At 43.4% G+C, this 18,771-nt stretch overlaps 1 protein-coding gene across 1 annotated transcript in view; it reads right to left on the bottom strand.

Moving 5' to 3' along the window:
* Positions 1-18,771, bottom strand: part of LOC115083294 (dynein heavy chain 5, axonemal-like) — a 1,259,434-nt gene that overhangs the window by 1,220,425 nt on the left and 20,238 nt on the right. The window contains exon 5 of the mRNA XM_029587102.1: positions 7,745-7,931. Within this exon, the coding sequence (XP_029442962.1) occupies positions 7,745-7,931 (187 nt within the window). The remainder of the gene's footprint in view (positions 1-7,744; positions 7,932-18,771) is intronic.

The following is an 18,771-nucleotide window of genomic DNA, read 5'->3' as shown; positions in this document are numbered from 1 at the left end:
CGCACAACCCACATCTAAGTACGCCCAGTGGTGCGAACCTCGAGGGTGTTCCCTCATCTGACGTCACGCCAATCCGGGTATATCTACTTCTCAACGAACTGTTCCTGTCTGCGCTACTCTGCCACTTCCCTGCTGCCTGCAGGAAGCTCTTCTTCTGCCCTTCGGGGTTTTACTACTAACTTGGGTACCCGCTCCTCGGGGACCCTCTGTTCTATTTTCAGGTGCCATACAGGGAACAGGTACTCGCTCCTCGAGGGCCTGCTCTCCCTGCCTCAGTGCCTGTACCATCGACAACCATCTAGTGGAATTCCATCCATAACAGCTAACACCGAGTGAGTACTCTAAATTCTCATTTGTCTCATCCACAGTATCCCTTGCTGCGAAACCTCCTGATGTCACCAAGGAGAGAAGGGCTCCCTCTGCCGAGGTCCCTGAGACTACAACTCACCACTGCCACCTGGTGGCTATCTTCAAGCTGTATAAATAAAGAGTTCAATCCCAGTGTTTTGTGTATAGAGTCTAGCCCAGTGCTGTGGCTCCTCATGGGGCTCCTCCCCGTGGGCGTGGTCATCTCCACAGCACCCAAGGATCCACTAAAACACACATGATAACAACAGATTGCCAACTCTATGGATTCGGCTCAGCTCACGGTGTCACAGGCCATTCCAGGCCTTGCCCAGCAGATCACCGAACAGCAGACTGCGCTGGAAGGACTAACCGCTGCATTTAATTTGTTACACAAACAGATGAACTCCCCTTCCACCTCAGGTAAAGAGGATGAATGTCGGAGGTGACGGTCAAGACAACTGTACCTCTAGCAGCTCCTACCCGCTTCTCGGGAGAAGTATGGAGATGCAGAGACTTCATTAACCAGTGCTGCATGCACTTTGCATTACAACCTGGACTTTCCCCACAGCTTATGCGAAGACTATGTACCTATCATACCTAGATGGACAAGCCCTGTCCTGGGCATCTTCGCTGTGGGAACGTGAGGACCCAATCCTTCACAACATTGAAGGATTCTTTGAACTGTTTAAATCAGTTTTTGATGACCCTGCCCGATATTCTGTTGCAGGATCTTCCTTGGTTCACCTAAAGCAAGGGAACAAGACCCTAGCTGACTTCGCTATTGAATTCAAGACACTGGTGTCTGAATTATCCTGGGACCCAAGATGCCTGAAGACGCTGTTCTTCGAAGGACTGAACACTCGCCTGAAGGATGAACTCTCAGCCAGAGAGATGCCTGAAACCTTGGCTGAATTGGTGAAACTGGCAACTAGAATCGATCGCAGGCGTTGAGATAAAGTTCAAGAAACCAAGACTTTCAGGAGACCCTTTCTGAGTGAAGTCCGAGTCAAGACTGCATCCAGGGCTACCCCTACGGTCCCAGCAGCCGGCAAGGAGGAACTGATGCAATTAGGCTGCAGCCACCTGACATCAAAGGAGAGAAGAACGCGGAAGAAATAAGGGCTGTATATGTACTGTGGACAGGCTGGCCATGCTGTCCAAAATTGCCCTATATGTCCGGGAAACGGACAGACCTAAGTCCTGCAGGAGGACTCTTCTTAGGTCTCACCACTCCTTCTCCTCCACTCTCTCTTCCAGTATCTCTCATCTGTGGTCCTCTACAGTACCAGACTCTTGCCCTAGTGGACTCAGGGGCAGGAGGCAACTTTATTCTTCAACGACTAGTGGAACATCTACGGATCCCCACTTCCACTTTGTCGCCTCCCTTACTTCTTTCATCTATCCATGGAGAACCCTTGCCGAGAGAAGTAACACTACGTACCAAACCCGTGTGTCTACGTACCATTGCTCTCCATACGGAGACTTCTTTATTTTAGAGAAGGCTATGCACCCCATAGTACTGGGATTACCATGGCTACAACAGCATATGCCCCAATTTGATTGGGTCACTTTGGAACTGTCAAGTTGGGATCCCGACTGCCAAAGGCGATGCCTGACTGAGGTTAAGCAATTACCTTGTATGCCTACCACCCCAGTAATGCCGGGCTTGCCGCCTCAATATGCATCTTTTCAAGATGTCTTTTCAAAAGAAGCTGCAGATATACTTCCGCCTCACAGACCCTATGACTGCACCATTCGTCTGAAACCGAATACGGAGCCACCCAAAGACAGAGTGTACCCCTTGTCTGTGGCAGAGAACAATGCCATGTCTGAATACATTCAGGAGAATCTCAACAAGGGCTTCATTAGACCATCCAAGTCTCCTGCAGGCGCAGGCTTCTTCTTTGTGGGCAAAAAGGCCAGTACATTGCATCCTTGCATAGATTACAGAGGCCTTAACGAAATAACTATTAAGGACCATTATCCCCTGCCTCTGATTTCATAACTTTTTGATAGACTACAAGGAGCCCAGATCTTTTCAAAATTGGATCTGAAAAGAGCATACAACCTGCTTCGCAGTAAAGCTGGCGATGAATGGAAGACGGCCTTCAACACTCGACATGGCACTTCGAGTACTTAGTGATGCCGTTCGGCCTATGCAATTCTCCAGCCGTCTTCCGAGACCTCCTCTACAAATGTGTTATCTGCTTAAATGACATCTTAATCTTCTCACAAGACATCACTACTCACCAAGAAGATGTCAAGAGAGTACTACAGAGGCTTCGTGAGAACCATCTCTACGCCAAGCTATCTAAATGTGAATTTCATAAGGAATCAGTGCCTTTCCTAGGCTACATTGTCTCCAAAGAAGGTTTTCAAATGGACCCACAGAAGCTGGAGAGTATCAAGAAATGGGCACAACCCACCGGGTTAAAGGCTCTCAGACGCTTCTTAGGTTTCACCAACTATTATAGGACCTTCATCAAGAATTACTCCTCACTCACTGTCCCGCTGACCACTATGACAAGAAAAGGTGCCAACATAGCTAATTGGTCTCCCGAAGCAATTGCTGCATTCCAAAAGCTGAAAGATGCATTCTCAACCAAGCCATGCCTTCGACATCCAGACCCCTCAAAACCTTTCATCGTAGAGGTCGACGCCTCAGACCTTGGCGTAGGGGCAGTACTAAGCCAGGCTGGCGATTCTAAGGTCCCACATCCATGCTCATTTTTCTCCCGTCGCTTTTCTCCTGCCAAGAGAAATTACGGAGTTGGAGACAAGGAACTTCTGGCCATTAAGATGGCATTTGAAGAATGGTGCCCTTGGCTCTAGGGAGTGCAACATCAAGTAACGGTCTTCACAGACCATAAGAACTTGGAGTATCTCTGCCACGCACAGCGCCTGAACCATAGACAAGCAAAATGGTCACTGTTTTTCAACAGATTCAACTTCGTGCTCAAGTATTGTCCAGGAGTCAAGAATATCAGAGCTGATGCTCTTTCACGCTCCTTCCTCTCCGAGGACATACCAGAAGAGCCTCAACACATCATTGACCCCGAGAAGGTCATATTGGCAGCTACCCATTCGGTGCCTGCAGGAAAGACGATCGTACCCAAGAACCTCAGGAAAAAGCTATTGGCTTGGGCCACTCCAAACACTCAGGATACCCAGGGCAATGAAGGACGTTGTCTAAACTGCAAACCTTTTATTGGTGGCCCACCATGAAAGAGGACATGTTGGCCTACGTTGCTTCCTGTGCAAACTGCGCTAAACAGACGATGACGCCAGGACGTCCATGGGGCCTCCTCCAACCCTTGCCGGTCCCTGAAGAACCATGGACACATATTGCCACTGACTTTGTGGTAGATTTACCATCATCAGGAGGAAACAATACCATTTGGGTAACCGTTGACAGGTTCTCGAAGATGGCACATTTTGTGGCTCTCCCAGGCTTACCCACCACCATGGAGCTCGCCCGATTGTTCATCACGCACATCTTCCGCCTGCATGGCTTGCCTAAGCACATAGTCTCTGACGTAGAGTTCAGTTCACAGCTAACTTCTGGAAGGCATTATGCAAGAAGTTCAATATAGCCCTCGACTTCACATCGGCATATCATCCTCAGTCCAACGGCCAAACAGAAAGGATGAACAGGACATTCAGTTCATTCATGCCTACATGAACACCCGATAGAATGATTGGAGCAAACTGTTGCCATGGGCAGAATTTGCCATAAACTCTCATCCAGCAACATCCACTGGATCAAAACCATTCAAAGTGGTCTACGGACAACTACCATTACCAGCCCTGCCACCAAGAAAGAAAAGCCTGAGGAAAGCAGCAGATCGGGAAGCAGAATTTGGCCCAGCAGGCAGACAGGAACCCCAGCGTGGATCTGGAGATGGAATTGGGTCACCCAGGAGGACATGGACCCCAGTGGTAAATTGGAAGGTGATGTTGGGTCTCCCAGTAGGACAAGGACCACAGCAACAGATCTGGAGGTGGACTTGTGTCCCCCCAGGAGGAAACAAACTAGGAGATAGAGTCGGGTCTCCCAAGAGGATGCAGACTCCAACAGTGCAAAATGGGGTTCTTCAGGAGGAGAAGGACCCCATCAGGAGGTCCAGAGGCAGAACTGGGTCTCCCAGGAGGGAATGGACCCCAATGATAGACTGGGAGGTGAAGTCATACCCCCCCCCCCCCAGGAGGTCATGGAACTGATCATCAGACCAGGAGGCAGAACTGGGTCCCCAGGAAGGCGCAAACCTGTCAATATATCAGAAGTGAAGTAAAGGAGATGGCAACTGTTTAGACATAACAGACCCTTCCCTCCATGACCAGCAATACCCACTAGCCCAATTGCATCTTTTCACTTCGGAAAGGAGGGGGGCATAATAGTACTTGATTAAGTGGGTTTTCAAGATGTCCCTCCTAGTCTATATAGTGGTATTCTGTTGGGACCAGCACCCAAATAGCTAAATGTTCTTGCTATCTTGTGTAATCAGGCTCGACCCCGCAACCCTTTCATTCAAAAAGAACCTCAAAACCTGGCTCTTCAAAAAAGCATATCCCACAGCGACACATCACACACCACCTATCACACCAAGCTGAGCCCCCCCCCCCCCCACAATCAACACACACTTCACTCCCCCCATCCCACAACAGAACCTATAATGGTTAACCCAATGCGAATCAAGCCATCTGGCTACATCTACACCCAAGCTAAAGTTATCACCGTGTCACAAAGTTACCCTTGCTCCAAACCCTTGCTGCAAAAGTACTCTTACCACAGAGCTACCCATCTCATATGTTCACTCATGACACAAAGTTTTCCATGTTACAAAAAATAATCATGTTACAATGTCAAAATGTTACAATGTTATCCATGTTACAAAACCAATCATGTTACAATGTCTCAATGTAAAATATGTTACAATGTCTCAATGTTGCGGTCCTGACCGCTTCCCTTCTGTTAGGGCTCAGGCCCGCCTACCTCCGCTTCAGTGATCACCGCATTCCACCCGCTCCGGACCCCATGGTGGCCGCCATTACGGGCCTGCTTCCCTTCGGTCTCGCGCACGCGCGAGGACGTCCCTCTTGAGTGTCCAGCTCCTGGAAGCCCGGCCCCACCCGCGCTGCTGACGTCACGCCCAACTCCCGATATAACCGGCGTTCAGACTCTTTCTCAACGCCTTGCAACGAGGTTCACAACTTCTTAGTTGCTCTCAGTTGCGTACTTGTTGATCTCCATGTTGCCTGCTTCTGACTCCGGTTTGCTTCTGACTCCGCTTCAGCTCACTGCCTGCCTCCGACTCCGGTTTGCTTCTGACTCCGCTTCAGCTCGCTGCATGCCTCCGACTCCGGTTTGCTTCTGACTCCGCTTCAGCCTGCAGCCAGCCTCTGACTCCGGTTTGCTTCTGACTCCGCTTCAGCCTGCAGCCAGCCTCTGACTCCGGTTTGCTTCTGACTCCGCTTCAGCCTGCAGCCTGCTTCAGACTCCGGTTTGCTTCTGACCCCACTTCACCCACTGCCTGCCTCTGACTCCGGTTGCTACAGACTCCGCAGCCGCCCGCTGCCCTGCCTTCAGCCGGCCCTCAGTCCTGTGCAGCCGGTCCCCTGCCTTCCGGGTACCTTGGACTTCCTATTCATTCTGCTTGCTCTGGTCCCGGCCTACGCCCATCGCAGCCTCTGGACATTCTGTAGACAACTCCCGGTCCCGAGGACCCGGGACCCTACGGGCTCCTCCCGGGGGGTCCCTGGTTCCTGGGTGAGCCCTTCCAGCTTGTGGCTCCGCCCCCCGGCCTACCCTGTCTCCCTAGGTAGGCCGGCCCAAGGGTCCACTATCTTCTCCAGCAGCATCAAACTGCAACACTCAATGTAAAATATGAAATCTATTCCTATAGATTCCACTGTTTAAGCTGTAAACCGGTGTGATAAAACCAGTTGAACATTGGTATAGTAAAAACAAATAAATAAATAAATAATCTGAGACTAATAACCACGAGTAAATAAGTGTGCTGTTTGATATCCTATTAGTGATATACATTGTCATGTGTGAAGGAGTACACAGGAGAAAACCCCCAAACTCCTTAAAGGACCTGATCCAGAGATCTGGCTTGATCTACCATAAGCCTATGACAGCAGGAAACCTTGGTCCAGGCGGAGGTCCCTGGGAAGCTGTATAACTAGGAGGCCCAGGGAAGCGAAGGAGGCCTAGATAATGAAAACATTACTGAACTGTAAGTTGTAATATTTCCTTTGTGTTGATGTCCTGTGAAGAACAGCATTGCTGCTTTTGTTTGTTTTCTTGTGACTAATAAAGAAGTTTAGAAAAATAGATAAAGTTTACGTAAGTTTTCTGCCAGCCTGAATCTGTCCTCTGGTTACTCTAAGACCACTCACGGTGTAGAAATGTACATATTCATATAGCCTAATAAACCAGTATATATTTGTACATACTGCCAGCCCTGTTCACAGTACCATTTGTTTTCCTGTGGTGAAGGAGGGAGATCCCACCAACAACTTCTTCCCCAGCTGGAGGCACCAGGCACCAAAATACAAGGAGTCTGCCTGAGAGAGGCTACGTCCAGGTCGGTCCCAGACCCATGAGATAAGTGGCAAACGGGATGTTACATACTGCTTAAAAATCACCCACAATTTTGTTCTTTTCTTTGGCTACTCCATAAGGCTGCAATTATCTCGAAGAAGGGCCATTCTAGCAATGTGAATTATACCTACCAGTGCTAGATACCTTGATAACTCTATATAAATCATAAATATTTGTATTACTCTTATCGGTTGTAAATACATTAATTTAACCAATTACATATGCATTGTTATCATACTAAAATCAGATAGCCAATAAAATTACTTGTTGGAAAACATGTCTAATCATTGAGCTGTTTGTTAACAAAAGTATTCCTTGACATCCTTAACATAAAATTATCTTGTATAACTTCAGAATAAAGAGCTGAGTTTTAAAAAGGTAATTTTAATGTGCCAATTTAATAAGGAGCCTATTTACTAAAGGATTTCCCCTATTTTGTGTCCAAACAGGGACAGTGCAAGGGGATTAGGCACCTTCTGCCTTGCAGCCCCCCCCCCCCCCCCCCCCCATTGTGCCGCCACTCTCCTAGTTGCACCACCACCACCCCCTTCCCCCTGGTTGCATCGTCACCCCCCGGTCTTGGCCCCGACTCCTACCTTGTTCTCAGTTTTCTGGGCTGCGAGCAAGTTGGACACTGCTTGCAGCCCGCCGATCACAGCCCCACATGGCTCGCATTCCCTAATGGTCGGCGCCCTAGGCCCAGGTCTAGTTCTCCTAGTACTTCTGCTGGCCCTGTGTCTATAGGGAATATGCTTATTAAATAGGGTCCTGAATAGAAAATGTACTAACCTGCTGTTATGTAGTCAGAAGGATTATGCAAGTTATTGATAAAACTATCAATATCCACTTTCTGAAGTTCAATTTTCTCTTCCAAATTTTGTCTTGCTGATGATAAAGTACCAACAAATCTATCCAGTGAATCGAGAAATTCTTGTATTTGAATGTTCTTCAGACCTTCTTTCACTGCTCCCCAATGCTGGTAGAAATGACAAATGCAAGAAAGACAGAAATGGTTTGCTTGTGTTAGAGTACTTTTTATATTATTTATAGCACTTAAATATTTCACGACAAATGAGCAAAAGTAATGATCTACTTCATAAAGGGGCGCTATGTAATAAAACTCACAAAAAAAAAGGTTTAGCATGCAAGTTATTAAAAATGTAATATTTCCAGTAAAACACAAGGAAACATGGTATAAAGTAAGTCTTACTAACTACATGTTAAATATTTGCCACTCTAATAAGGCTATGGTATTAACTTGCATGGTAACAAAAATATTAATGCCGTGCATGCTACTACCCTCCAAACTCCCCCCTCCCCCCAGGCTAACCATCTATTTATTTATTTATTTATTTATTTTATTGGTTTTTATATACCGAAATTCATCAAAGATATCACATCGGTTTACATTATAACAGTAACTTGCGCAAAAGATGTGTTTGACATAGAACAGGCAAGGTTAAATAAACAATGGAAGGGTTTGACATAGAACAGGCAAGGTTAAATAAACATCATAAACTGCAACAGGGTGGGAAGAGAACTATATACATAGAGCTGTGGCATTTTATACAAGAAAGATACCTTCTAGAAATGAAAGGGATAGTAACATTGGTGGGAATTATTCTATCCTCAAATCCATCAATATGAAAAGGCCACCCTTCCCCCCATCCCCAACCCAATGCAAACTCTGACCCACCCAATCAAAGCCCTGATCTTCCAGTCAAAATTCCCCTATGTTGCAGATCTCTCCCACCCAACCCCAATTTTTAAAAAAGCATATTCTCTGTCAATCTTCTTTTTTCACCCCACCCCTCACTCCCATTGTGAGAAACAAGAGCACGTTCCACAGGCTAGCCCATACCCTTCCACCCACCCTACCAGAATGTGAACTTATCATTCCAGATGTCCAGCTGCTTTCAGTAGCAGGAAGACTGCAGATGTTTAATGCCATCTAGGTCACCCAGCTCCAAATGTCAAAGCCTAGTGGTGCATCATTATGTATCAAGCCTTGGCCTGATATGTAGTGATATGTACCACTAGGCTGTGTCATTCATAGTTGGATGACCTGGATGACATATACATATACTTGATAGGCAGCCTGGTTTATGGCAGTCAACAGCCTCACCGTACAGGTTACTCCCATGCATTCTGTCAAGAGTAACAATTGCTGAGGGGGCGCTCTCGAGCAGCAACAAAGATGGCTGACTGAACCAACAGCTCCTCAAGATCCACACAAGTTCTGGCGGAATTTCTCACCCCTGAACAAAAATTACTGTTGAATTTTGTAGGTATTCCATGTTCAAGATGGCTGTGGTGAAACCCGGAAAAATCGAAGCCGCTTTTGCGGCAAATGCCAGCAATAAAAGACCGAAACAAGATCCGCCTTCACCAGAGAAGGTTGTGCAGGCCAAAAATATGGCATTGGCTGAATTAGAACTGGTGGAGTTAAAACAACTTAAGGACATAATGCAACTAAATGTTGAAAACACGGCAGCAATTTGCATGGAATTCACCGGAATGGCTCAGCAGATGTCGTTTTTTCAATGATTAGATGCCGCAGAATCGCAGACTGCATTGCTTCTCCTAACAACAACATCGCTTCCACAGCTAACACAGAAAGTTGAACAGCTTCAAAAGGAAATGGAAGACAAGTCGAATCGCAATCGCCGCAACAGGTATACCTGAAGGTTTGGAAGGTATGGATATACTTACCTTTGTTATGGATCTGATCTCTGAAAGTCTTCAAATACAATTTCTACAGCCATTAGAGATTGAAAGGGTGCACCGGACTTCTTAGCGGCCCTCAAGGTTCCCCCACCTTATTATTTTCAAGCTGCTCCGATATCCTCAAGTGTTACAAATTTTGTCGGCAGCGCCAGCAAAATCACCAATAACCTATAAAGGTCATACAATTTTGTTCCTGATTTAGCTAAAACGACAGCGATTAAGACCCTTCTGGTGATGCGTCCCCGATTGCAAGCTTTAGACACACGATACGGCCTTCTATACCTGGCCCGAATGCAGGTGACATGCCACAACCAAACAAAAACTTTTGATTCTCCAGAAGATTTGCATACCTTATTAGCCCTAGGTCTTAATCTCATTTCTAAACAAGCCTTGCATAAGGCTGGTCATGCACTTGACCTAATATTCTGTAAAATAAAAGAAATAAATAATCCACAGTTAAAATATACTCCTCTACTGTGGTCAGATCACTTTCTGATTGATGCCAATATTTCTTTTAACAATAATTCAAAGTTAGAATCAAGTTGCCCCAAAAAATGACAATATCGACCCACACTTGACACAGAGGAACTACAAAAAGAGATTACAGATAAATTGGATGAAATAGATATATCTACAGGAAATAATGCTGTAAATACCTGGATTAAGGTAACAAACAGAATAGCAGACAAGATAAATCCAATTAAAACAGTTAACTTTCCAAATACTAAAAATCAACAACCCTGGTATAACCATCAAATCAGGGAAGCCAAGAGAACGCTCAGAAAGAAAGAAGGGCAATGGAGAAAAAAATAAATCAATTGAAACATTATTTACCTACTGGTCCTTCTTTGCACACTATAAAAAATTGATAGAAAAAACAAAGAAAGAATACAATGGATCGAAGATTCAAAGGTTTGCACATAATCCCAGAACACACTTTAGCATAGTAAATAAACTCACCAATGATAACAATCAACAAAATCAGGAACTCCCTGAACAAAGATGTGATGAAATAGCTAGGTTCTTCAAAAAGAAAATTGATAATTTACTTGAGCATAAAAACCAACTCACCGCAGGAAGTAAAAATGGTATCTAGAGAAGTAACTAGGTGGAATAAATTTAATGAGGTCTCTATATTAAAGATAGAGAACTTGATAAAAAAAAACCTAAACCCAGCTAACCATATAACTGATGCAATTTCCACTTTATCACTAAAACCCCTAAAACAATTGATAGCCCCAATTATTGCTAATATTGCTAATTGTTCATTAAAGGAAGGAATCTTTCCAGATATACTAAAAGGAGCTATTATTAAACCTATTAAAAAGAAAAAAACTTTGGATTCATCTATTTTAAGCAACTACAGACCCATTTCAAGTTTACCTTTCATGGCTAAATTAATTGAAAAATCAATACAAATTCAACTAACCAAACACTTAGAAAACAATAACATAATATATCCTTCCCAACATGGATTCGGAAAACATTTTAGTACCGAAACACTGTTATTATCATTAACAGATACAATTCTAAGGGGATTTGATAATGGCCAACAAAACCTGCTGATTCTATTAGACTTATCATCAGCATTCGATACAGTGAACCACATAATATTATTAGATAGACTTAAAGAAATAGAACTCAATGGCGCTACCATTTCATGGTTTGAATCATATTTACAAAACCAATTTTTTCAAGTACAAATAAATAATAAGTTCTCAGACAAAATCAGATTAGACACAGGAGTACCACAGGGATCAGCACTTTCAGCTACGCTTTTTAATATTTATATGATACCACTATGCCACCTTTTAGCAGGATTGGGGATTAGCCATTATTTTTATGCGGACGATATTCAGTTGATTTTACAGGTAACGGATAGCCTAGACAAAACATTAAACTAGCAGCTATGTATCTAAACATAAACAGCGCGCATGTTATAAAATCGGGCGTACATTTGTGTGCACCGGGTAGCGCACAAATGTACCCCACGCGCGTAGGTTTTCAAATCCGGCCCATGATGTCCTTCTTTATCTAGCTAATTCAGACTCCTCCTTACCATCTTTGTTTTTGATCATTTCTGTCTTCTCCTCTCTCTCTGGGTATCGAGTAAACTGGCACAAAACTGAAATACTGCCTTTGAAGTTTTTGGAAATGCAAGAGGATTTAACAGCATATCCTTTTCAAAATCAATCACAATGGCTTAAATATTTGGGTATACATTTTTTTCAGAGATACACTCCTTACCATTTCTAATTGTGAGACTTCCCTCCTTCAAATGCTACACAATGCCATAATCCATTGCTCCCCATTGCATTTAACATGGACTCTATTAAAATGGTCCTAGCTTCACGCCTAAATTTTGCACTTTCTATGATTCCCATATGATGGACTCTCTACCTGGGTAACATCAAGCTAGGTGGAGAGAACACTGTACAAATCTCATCTTGGAGTGAGTTTCCTCACTCCGAGTGTCATCAAATGTTCACAAGAGACCACTGTTCTGTTCGTACGTCTAACATTGAATGTCAAAGGGGCCCCTAACCACCTACACTGATACCTAAACCTCACCTCGAGTTACTAGGTGGGCCTACTATAGGGATACAAATACCTATATAGGGAGATGACATTATGGCCAGTCTCTCTCTCTCACTCACTCACTCTCTCACATGGGAAACACAACAGGTCTGGCTCCTATCACAATTTTGCACTAACTTAGCTCTTCACATAGGTAATTAGCACAAATTGGGATAAAATGAATATTTGCATAAACCACACCCCTTTTGCTATCACATACAATACTTACCACATTTTGATAAATCCAGGCCTAAGTTTGTACCTGAGGCAATGGAAGGTAAGGTGAATTGCACAAGGTCACAAGGAACCACAGTGGGACTCTAACCCTACTCTTATGGTTCATAACCCACTGCTCTAACCACTAGGCTACTCCTCCACTCAGATGATAATGCCTTCTTCTGCTTGTTGGTCATGTTCTACTCCCAAAGCTTCACTGTCACATATGTTGTTTTACTGCCCTCTAATATCGACCTTTTGGCAGCAAGTTTGGACCATTATTTCACAAATTTTGCACATTAAAGCTCCGTTATCCTACCGTATACTAATCCTAAGGAGTGCTGCTTTACCCTTCCAGTTTACTCCCTCGCAATGTAAGCTTCTTGATTTTTTTGGTTGCTATTACCATCCATTTAATATTATCTTTCTGGAAGCATATTGATCTGCTTAATGAACATTTCTGGTGGAACTCTGTTTGTTTATACCGCAAATATGAAAAAACTGTAGCTATTAAGTTTCATAGGCTGGCATCATGGCCCCAAATTTGGAAACCCCTGGATGATTATTTTGCATTCTCGAGTCTCCCTAATTGATTACTCCCTAATGCTATACAACCTATAGTAAAGCTTTTCTCTCTCGATATGATGAAGATTTTTGGTGCCTGTTTTGTTGAATACTACTCTTTACAAGCTCTGTGATTGATAGCATTATGTAATATCAATACCTTTGTGAATATATGTTTGAAAGTCAAGATATGACTTATGGTACCATATTATTTGTAACCAGCCCTGTTTCTTTCTTTTTGCTTTTGTCGTCTCTTTTTCTTTTTTGTGCCTTTGTTTATCTTTGTAGTATGTTTCTTTGTATACTGAAAATAAACATTTTTTCTGAACCTAAAAAAAAAAAAAATGAATAGCAATTCCTATGCCATGCAGGTCACCCTCATGCGTTCTGTAACTGCCGTGCCATGCAGGTCATCCCTATATATTCCATTAAGGGTATTAATTAGTGCTTCATGCAGGTTACCCCCATGCATTCTGTTAAGAGTAGTAGCTACCCTGCTGTGTAGGTTACTCCCCATGCATAAATAGTACACCTAAAATTAACATAAGTTACTCCATGTCTTCATTACCAATCTCAAGCCTTTAGGGATCTGCAATGTTTATCCCATGCCCTTTTAAACTGACCCACTGTTCTCGTGCTCACCAACTCTTTCTGGAGGGCATTCCAGGGATCCACCACCCTCTCCGTGAAGAAATATTTCCTGATGTTGATTCTCAGTCATCTCTCTGGAGATTCATATTGTGACCCCTACTCATACAGTTTTCTTTCCAATGGAAACTGATCTTTGTGCATCATTAATACTTTTCAGGTATCTGAAGGCCTGTGTCATAATTCCTCTGCACCTCCTCTCCTCCAAGCTATACATATTTAGATCCTTCAGCCTCTCCTCATAGATCTTCCTAAAAAGATCCCCACATCATTTTGGTCCTTCCTCTGGACCCTTTCCATCCTGTCTCTATCCCCTTTGGGATACAGATGCCAGAACTGAACACAGTAGTCCAGGTGAGGCCTCACCAAGGACCTGTACAAGGGCAATATCACCTCTGCAATTCCTCCTATCACTGAAGATTACTGAGATCTCTGGAATGGTGCATTCCCATTCTGGAGGAGTGGGTCATAGGTAGTTGGGTCTGGGCTAGTCTAGGCTATGATGCGAGCTCTTGCTTCTCAGGGGAAGGTCAAGGGGAAGAGGGTTATCCTGATGGGGGATCCTCATCGGAAGATCGGGACTATGACCAATGGAAGGGTTGCAGTCTGCACCAGGGCTGGGTGGAAAGGTGGGGTAAAACTAGTCATTTCACATCAGACTGGTTGGCTTGATGGACTTCTACATGGAGGTATGAACGTTTTACCTTTCTATACATGGTGTTGAATTTTTTCCATTAATGGCTCCATGATAAATAGAAGAGAGAACATACCATGCTGCTTACCTTGAGTTCATTAATGTCTTATTTAAATATGACTCTCAAACATTTACTTACGGATATATTCTCATGTTAGGGTATACATGTTAACATAAAGGGGGACATGCATATTAAGGCCTTCTTTCAAAGCACGCTATTTTTGACATGTCAAAAACAGCCTTGATATACAATTTAAGCTTCAGTCTATAGTACATGTGTCTTAAAGCTTTAACTTTATTGAAAATCAGAACCAGTAATCAACTACAACTGAAGCAATCTGAGATTCTCTATGGAAGGATTGCTATAATTTAAATGTTACCTACACATTCAAACCACTGGAAACATGATTAGCACTGTACACTATATATTTAGTTATCATGTTCATATGATAAGATAAGGGTGTCTCAGAAGGGGGCATGGGGTAGGGGGCTTGACCATTGGGAGGGATGGGGGCAGAAGGAGCTTTGACTATGCAAGAGGTGGGGGGCTTGGACATCAGGAGGGCTGCTACTACCAAGTAAATACTTTAAACTTTTTTTTTTATTTTGGTAGCGTCTGGGCCGCCTCAACCAGCAGCCCTGGGTTGAAATAGAGGTCATTGCTGACCCCCTCTCAACCTCCCCATTTGCCCGCGGTTTACTTTTTTGGCAGCCAACGGCCCTTTAAAACGATGGCAGTCCCTTAAAGTTGGGGCTACCATCGCGTTAAAGAGCCACTCATCATATTCTTTTGTGTCGTGTTGTTTGGCTACAACACAAAAGAATGAGCCTTCAAGCCGTGATATGTTTTCGAGGGAGGGGCCCCACTATTATGGTAACACCTCCCTGTGATAGTGGGATCCCTCCTGCAAGAAAACATCGCAGCTTGATGAATCTAGAGGTAAGATAGCTAGCTATCTTAATTTAGCTAGCTATCTTAATTTAACTGTATTTAACTGGTTATATTTAATTGGCTAAATTACAATTAGCTGATTGAAGATAGCCAGCTAAAAAGAGAGTTAGCTAAATAAAGAAAAATTTAGCAAGTTAGATTTAGGGAAGTGGTTCCCAACCTTTTTTATGCTGTGGCACATCCAGCACTGGATTCACTTTGTCACAGCACACCATTTACCTTTCTTGCCCCCACCCACCCCTTGAAATCATCACCTTCTCTCTGCCACCCTTCCTTGGCATCATCACCTTCCATTCCCAGCTCCACTCCCCCTCCCCCCACGTCCCACCCCTAGCATTATCACCTTCCCTTCTCCCAATGGCAACACCACTTTCCTTCCCTCCCCACCCCCTCCCTAGCATCACTTCTCCCTTCCTCCCTCTCCTACACCTGGTAGCACCATTTCCCTTACCACCCCTTCCCCATCCTGGAATCATCACCATCCCTTCCCTCCCATTTTTTGGCATCACTAGCTTTCCTTTCCTCCTCCTTCTTCTACTCCTAACATCACTACCAAATCATTGCTTATTTATTTATTTATTCGATTCCGCCCATTCACAGTTCAAAGCGGCTTACAGTCAGTTAATACAGGAAAATAAAACAGCACAATCAACAAATAAATAAAAGATCTTTCTGTATCAAATATGATCTGAAGTATTCAAAACTATTCTAGTCTCTCAGCTCTTAATTAAATACCTATATATCAAAGGCCAGGCGAAAAAGATGTATCTTCAGCATCTTTTTAAAAGTTAGAATGCACTCACAGCCATTTGCAGGTCCATAAGTAGAGAATTCCATAATGTGGGGCCGGCAAAAAAACCAAATCTCTCTCTAATAAAAGTAATGCCGTACATGATGAAACAATGGAATCTCAAGGAGATATCTTTGAACAGAGCGGAGTGCTCACATTAGATCATATATGTGCAATTGTTGGTTAATCCAAGAAAAATAGTCAATTTTTTCCAACTTGTGAATGAGAAGTGCACCTTTAATAAAATATACTTGTGGACAGGCAGCCAATGAAGCTCGTGAAGTACTGGGGTGATATGCGTAGATCTTGAAAAACCAGAAATCAGTCTTGCCACAGAGTTCTGTAGTATCTGCAGAGCTCTCATCGTGGACTTAGGTAGGCCAAGGAACAGGGCATGGCAATAGGCAATCATGGGAAACAACATAGCCTGAACCTTCGAACAAAAATCAGACAGTTCAAGCAAAGATCATAAACATCTGATTAGGCTTAATTTAAAATACCCTGATCTTATAACAGCTTTCAGCTGACATAGCATACTTACCGGGTCATGCATCAAAATGCGTTAGGGCCCTAATGCATGTGATAAATATCTCAACACATGTTAGTGTGCAAATTTTACATTTAGTATGCAAGTGGGAGGAGTTGATGGAAATGAGGGTCTGGTAACACGGAATGAGATAGAGTAATGCAGGATTTAATGTCAGAAATAATACAGTATTTAACGTCAGAAATAATACATGTTTTTTCTGTGTGTCATACCCACTCATTACCAGGGAAAATGTTTTTATTGCACAGAGAGGGAGGGGAGAAAAAGAGCCTCTGTATAGAGTTAATGTGACATGCTACATATATATCGCTGTAAGAGGGTACACTTTCAACTTGGGGTGGGTTTGCGGGGGGGTTCTTTTACATACACAGTTAGAGGAATTAACTGTAAATTAGAAATGACTGATGAATTTCTATCATTTGAATCAATGAAAGGTAACAAGAGGAGATGATTTGTACAATGTAGTACAGAGGCTCTCTCTCTCCCTCTCTTCCCTGTACGATAACAGCTACAGGTGTGCGTTACAACCTGTGATAATGTACCACATGCATTAAAAACAAATAATGCGTGATGCAATAATGTTCCATGTGTTGTGATATTTACCTATGCGATGTGGTAACTCTTCAATTTGCCTAATCTCACCATTATTTTTTATCACGGACACTATTTCTGCTATATTTATAGCATTTTTATGAATCTAGGGGTAAGATTGGGGTTGAGTAATACACCCAGGCTCCTGACACATGACGTGATCAAAATCAAATGGTCATTGAATATGAAGGATGATGGACATCTAACTTATCTTTCTTCTGCAGTACCTTGACCTTCGTTTTCCTCATATTTAATGCTAACTTGTTACAGGTCAGCCAACAGTAAATAGCAGAGAGGCAAAAAGAAACCATAGCAAATGTTTCTGACCAAGTCGAGGATACAGAAATGAAAATCTGGAAATCATTGGCATACAATATCATGAACAAAGCCCGGCCAACAGCTTACAAAGTGGAGCTATATAAATGTTAAACAAAGTAGAGAAAAGGGCTGAGCCCTGCGGGACACCCATAATCAGTGCCTGCCACAGGGAATGCTCAGAAGGTATATGAACTCTATGGGTTCTATCAGTGAGATTGGAGGAGAACCAGCTCAAGATAGCACCATTGATACCAAGAAACAAGATAGCATGATCAATGGTATCAAACATGACTGACACATCAAGGCACACCAATACATAGCTAGAACCATTGTGAAATCCTCGTTTGATAACATCAAGACTCGAAATTAGCAAAATTGCAATGCTTAAACATTTTCATAAGCTGAATAGGAATTGGTCAAATATATGATTATCCTGGATTAATTTATCAAGCTGTTTCAGCACTGCCAATTCAATAATTTTGGCGATGAAGGAAAATGATGAGATAATGACTAAAATTTGCAAAATCTTTTGGATTCAGGTCAGATTCCTTCTTCTACTTCACTGCCTGACCACCACTTTCCCTCCCACCTCTTGGCATCACTACCATCTATTCCCTACCAGTTCCTGGAATCATTACCTTCTCTTCTTCCTCTACCCCTGACATCACCACCTTATCTTCCCTCTTCCACCCACTGGCAGCACCACTACCTTACTTTAAGTTACCTCCCCCACTCCTAGAACCACCACTTTATACCTTACCTTCTCTTCCTCACCTACATCCCTTCACTTTCTCATCTCCCAACAGCACAACTTCCCATCCCTTTACCACACCACCTGGAATCACCACCTTCCCTTCCCTCCCCTATTCCTCTGGCATTACTACCTTCCCCTCCCTACTCAGTGTCATCTCTATTGAATGAATAGCACTCCTTACCTGCTGCTGCTGTCTTCCTGCTGAAATCTGAATCTTGTGGGGCCCCACTGTCTTGTGAGACCTACATAGTTCCAACTTCAGCAGGATGTCAACAGAGAAGGAAAAGGCAGCAGCAAGTAAGTAGCACTGCTTACTGTCTCCTCCTGCTAATTTATTAATATTTAGTGATCACAAATAAACTATAATACTCAAACCCTATATCAGATACAAAACAGAAATCACACTATTATCCAAAAGGTTCCAAAATAGAATAACTT

The sequence above is a fragment of the Rhinatrema bivittatum genome, chromosome 2, assembly GCF_901001135.1.
Source record: "Rhinatrema bivittatum chromosome 2, aRhiBiv1.1, whole genome shotgun sequence".
Taxonomy (NCBI): Eukaryota; Metazoa; Chordata; class Amphibia; order Gymnophiona; family Rhinatrematidae; genus Rhinatrema; species Rhinatrema bivittatum.
Note: the sequence above shows the minus strand (reverse complement) of the source record. Positions and strands in the feature narration are given on the sequence as shown.